This window comes from Morus notabilis, unplaced genomic scaffold (assembly GCF_000414095.1).
Source record: "Morus notabilis unplaced genomic scaffold, ASM41409v2 Scaffold2035, whole genome shotgun sequence".
Lineage (NCBI taxonomy): Eukaryota > Viridiplantae > Streptophyta > Magnoliopsida > Rosales > Moraceae > Morus > Morus notabilis.
In genome coordinates, this window is record NW_010360448.1 from 607,350 (window position 1) to 612,114 (window position 4,765).

General features: G+C 29.5%; 1 protein-coding gene across 2 annotated transcripts in view; it reads right to left on the reverse strand.

Moving 5' to 3' along the window:
- Positions 1-964: 964 nt before the first annotated feature.
- The window catches only part of LOC21402904, a 6,845-nt gene continuing 3,044 nt past the window's right edge, over positions 965-4,765 (reverse strand). The window contains exons 2-4 of one of the 2 annotated variants that reach the window (XM_024164512.1): positions 4,249-4,389; positions 2,753-2,947; positions 965-1,354 (exon numbers count right to left, since the gene is read on the reverse strand). In XM_024164512.1, coding sequence (XP_024020280.1) covers positions 1,055-1,354; positions 2,753-2,842 — 390 coding nt within the window. In that variant the 5' untranslated portion in view covers positions 2,843-2,947; positions 4,249-4,389 and the 3' untranslated portion in view covers positions 965-1,054. Of the gene's footprint in view, positions 1,355-2,752; positions 2,948-3,250; positions 3,278-4,248; positions 4,390-4,765 lie in introns of those variants that run through there. The other variant, XM_024164513.1, reaches the window with a different exon arrangement.

The window sequence follows — 4,765 nt, forward strand, 5'->3', positions numbered from 1 at the left end:
CTTCGAAGGTCCCAACTTAATTGGGCTATTTCTAACAGTTTATATCTGTCATTCCTCATCAATAAAAAAAAAAAGGAAGAAGAAGAAGAAGAAAAAAATGTTGGAAAAATTAATCCCAGTATCGGCCAAACTATTGAAGCGTTTTCATTATTTCTTTAAAAAAGAAGAAGAATCTAATGGGAAAGGAATATTTCATTCTTTTTTTTGCTTCTTTTATCATAAAAAATGGGTATCCCTATCTCAGGAAAATATCCAGAAAAAAAAGGAGAACACTATAGATATTTGCACTCCAATGTATGAATGAATACGATATATCTTATTATATCCACACAAACATAAAGAAAACCAACAAAATATTCATACATATTTCGTACTCACCAAATCCAGCATTGTTTTTCAAGCCTCACTCTCAACAAGAAATTAACAGCACTCAGACAACTAGGGTTTCCCTCAAACGCACATATCTCTATAATTATTTACTTATACAAGCCAAAAATAAATAAATAAATAAAACTAATATTGGTAAACCTCATAGTTACGCTGCGGAATCTTTTTATATATCGCCATGAAGAGATCAAAGTAGAAAGACAACTGCGCAAAAGCGAACAAAGTAATCGGGCGTACAAGGGATATGCAACGAATTTAAGCTCCTCTTTTACGACAAATAGACGTCCAGCGCAGAAGGAAACCAACATGGAAGCTATATAGACGCGAAGAGCGAGGTCAAACCTGTTAGAAACTATCCTTTAATGTAAAACATCTCTCAAAATTCTAGAAATATTCATGTTAGATTACAAAAAATCAATAAATTAATAAACAGAAATATACATGAATCTATGACAATAAATTACTCTCTAGAGCCGTGCGGTTTATCTTGCAAATCAATACGTTTTCTTAGAGAATTCTTTAACTTTCTCAGATGATAAGATGTTAGAAAGAATAAAATATTACATATAATCTGGAGACCATAACCACAATATATAGATAAGATCCTTTGCAAAGTCTTTTTCCTGGTATCGAGAGGCAAGGATGGAAAGGAACAAAACTAGGGCAGTCACTGATCAGAAGCAGAGAGCATCGAGGACGCAATGGCGAAGGTGTTAAATGTGGGTTCATCTTCCAGCATCGGCGTACCTTTCTCCTCCTTGACTTCGCTGGGGAAGGCTGAAGATGTCGTGAATGCAACGGTCGCGACGAGGGCTGCAACGACGGAGCAAGACTTGGAGGTCTTGGAGAGCCATTCCGTTCCCTCTTTGATGAGTTTTTCGTGTGAATCAATGAAGATCGCCTTTGGGGTCTCCTTCTTTTCGTTGTAGAAAGCAAAGAAATTTTGTGGCATGCTGCTTTTGACAAACTGTAGCAGCAGATCAAATCGTAATCATGAACTCTTCAAATAGGTGATCAATTGAGTTATAAAGTAACTGAAATGTTTTGAATTCAATCTTTCAAATGAAATAAAGGTGCGGTAAAAGTAATTACATTTCTTTTAAACAGAGAATTTATGTCATTTCAGTAAAAGGAAAATCCTTCAAAATTTGCTATGTACGTAAAATTTAAGATTTACCATTAATTATCCTAAGTACATGCATATATCATAACTAATTAATTAGCACAAATGAGATTTGTTTGTTTTGTTTAAGACCTTTTGGTCTAATTAATGGCGTAGCTAGAGGGGGTCAGGAAGGACATTGTTGTGTGTTGGATGCCACTTGTAATATTTTTTTTTTATTTTAACTAAGAATGATAAATGGAATGAATGTGTTTTTTTTTTTTTTTTTTTTTTTTTTTTTAATTTTTTTTTTTTTTTTTTTTTTTTTTTTTTTGTAAATTTATTTATCTATAAAAACCAAAGATTTTTTTTTCCGATGTGATATTAAAAAAAAAGATAATTTTTTTAGAATTGACCCTTAAAATTCAATGTGAAATCAATATTGTCTCTTTTATTCAGTATTGCTCCTTTTATTTAAGTTGATCTACTCTAATAAAGAGGCAATTATGATTAAAGAGGTTAATAACAAAAATGTGACTCATAAAAGGGTAGTTTTGCACCTTTTCCTTAAAAAGAAGACACACACGCATATATATACACACACACGCGTTAAAGTTTGGTCTGATTTTATAGTGCACTTAATAGAACAAATTAATCTTCTAAATTATTCCAATTTTTGCAAGGCAATTGTCAGCAGGGATATGGATCTTCTGAATTATAAATTTCGTTTATAGTTGACTCTGCGAGTAAATATGTACGTTTTTTCCCTTTTAGTTTTTTTTTCTATTGGGTTTTGGCTAAAAGATTTTTAACAAGGCATGTTTGTAGCTTTCTTTCAAGGTGCAAGTTTCGGCTTTATGCTCTGAAATGAGCTTCTGACTATTATTTTGTTCTTGTTTTGGCCTTTTTTAAGTTGGTTTCTGTTTTTTATTTTCATGATGTTATGTCACAGTTTCTTTCATTATATATATATATATATATATATTTGCTTTCTTATTAATAATATATATTGGAGTGATAGACTTGGTAGAGGATAGGTTTTAAGAAGGGTGCCAATTTAGTTGGGATGTCTCGGCGAATCTAGATACTAGTTGTCTATTCTCCTCAATTTATCAAAAAAAAAAAGAAAATCTTTTTGCTGCTCGACCTTTATTTATTCATGAACTTTTAATCATATACTATACACGTGATAATTGAGCATTATTTATGTGGTTGGACATATAGTCTAGCGGTAATTTTATATCCGAACTCGTTATAAGTTACCTTGGTCATCCACTTGACTGAAGACGCTTTCTTTTGGGATAATCTTCTTCGCATGGAGTTGTCTATTCTCAACCGCCAACAGAACCACATTCTTCCGATTCGAGTCCATATCCTGGATCGCCACAGGAAACTCCTCTAGTATTTTCTCCACCATTTCTACTACTCCTGCCTTTGCCGCTATTAATATTGGTGAATCTAGGAAAATGTTTTACCATAAGCTAGTAGCCAAAATTTGCTTCTTATATATTATTCTATACCTATGATATTCGAAATATATATATATATATATATAACTTGTTAATCGGGACATATATATAAAAGAGTTACTTAAGGAGGTAGAGTTTTTTAAAAGAGTTATTTTTAGTAAGTTAGATACGTACTTAAGGAAGTAGAATCTATAATTCTCAAAAAAAAAAAAAAAAAAAACCCATAAAGCATGACAAATATTTGTACATACATGACTTAGAACAAATATAAGAGATAAAATCACTTTATTACCCTCTAGTAAATATTGTTTTCTGTTACTTCAGTGATCTTTCTGGGATCAGCACCAGCGGTATAGGACATCGAGCTACGCTTAACCAACTCATTCATTATAAGTTCAGCCATTCTATGTTGCTGTTTCATTTTCTTAATTTTCTTTATCCTCTTAATCCCTACGCATTCGAAAATTGGGAAATTAATAATAACTTAGAGTCGCCCAACACGTACATTTCTAAGCAATAATTTTGTCAAAAGAAAAAAAAAATTTGGGTGCTTAGTCGTTTTAGTCCCTGAATTATGTGTATTATGTCACTTTAGTGATTAAAGAGAAATCTCGACAAATATCTCTTAAAAGTGCATGAATTATTGGGTCTTGATTTTCATTCCTTACTCTCGATTAACATCATTTTTAATCAAATATCTATATTAACAAAAGGGTATTAATCTAAAGTAAAAGGTAAAAGTTCAAACTTTACATTTCAAGGATGAGCTAAGTAATTTTCTCTTAAACTTTTTTTAAGTTAAATAATTAATTACTTCTTAAACTTTTCATTTTCCACAACTTTGATCAAACATACTATAACAAATTACTTCTAAAATGTTTTAGAGATAATTATATCGAAAATGTATAGTGACTGAAATCTTTACAGAATTAGTACAATAGATGTAAATTGTTCTACTTCTTAGTGATTTTGTGATAACAATGAAGAGAATAATAATGTAACTCTTTCTATGAAAATTTCAGTTGCTATTCATATGGAGCGTGATTATCTATTTGAAATTTCAGAAATTGATTGTCAATTTTTGTGTGGAAGGACCAAAGTGGTTAAAAATAAAAAATTCAGAAAATAATTTGTCGAAATTAAAAATTTAATGAGCAAAGTGACCAAAGACATAATTCAGAAACTAACAGGTTTAATAAGTATTTTACTTTTTTACGATGGCCTCGGAAATAAATTATGACCCGAGGTAGAGTACTCGTTGTAAAAAATAAAAAAAAAATGAATACTGACCAATTCCTAGGATGACAAACAGCACCTCCATTGAAAACTTGAACAATAGGATCCACGTGTCATAATTGGGTGGTATTTTTCTTTTTTGAAGTTGGGGAGGTAACAAATTTTTATCCTTCGGTATCTTCCCTTCGTTCGAACCTGGAAAAGAAGGCCACGTAGGTTTAGTTTGGTATTATTAATTTTTTTTTAAAATTAGTTTCTGTTTATAGCAAAAATTAATTTAATTTTAATTATATTTTAATTAATTTAATAATATTATATTATAATTATTTTAATAATATTATATTATAATTATAATATGATATTGTAGTTATTATTTTATAATTTATAATATATTATATTGTATTGATATAATTATATTTATTATATTAATAAGAATATAATAATTAATATAATTAAATATTAATATAATCTTATAATTCTAATATTATTGTATATTATAGTGTATTACACACGTTAAGGTTATATAATATATTTTTTAATATAATAAAATAATGATTATATAATATATTAT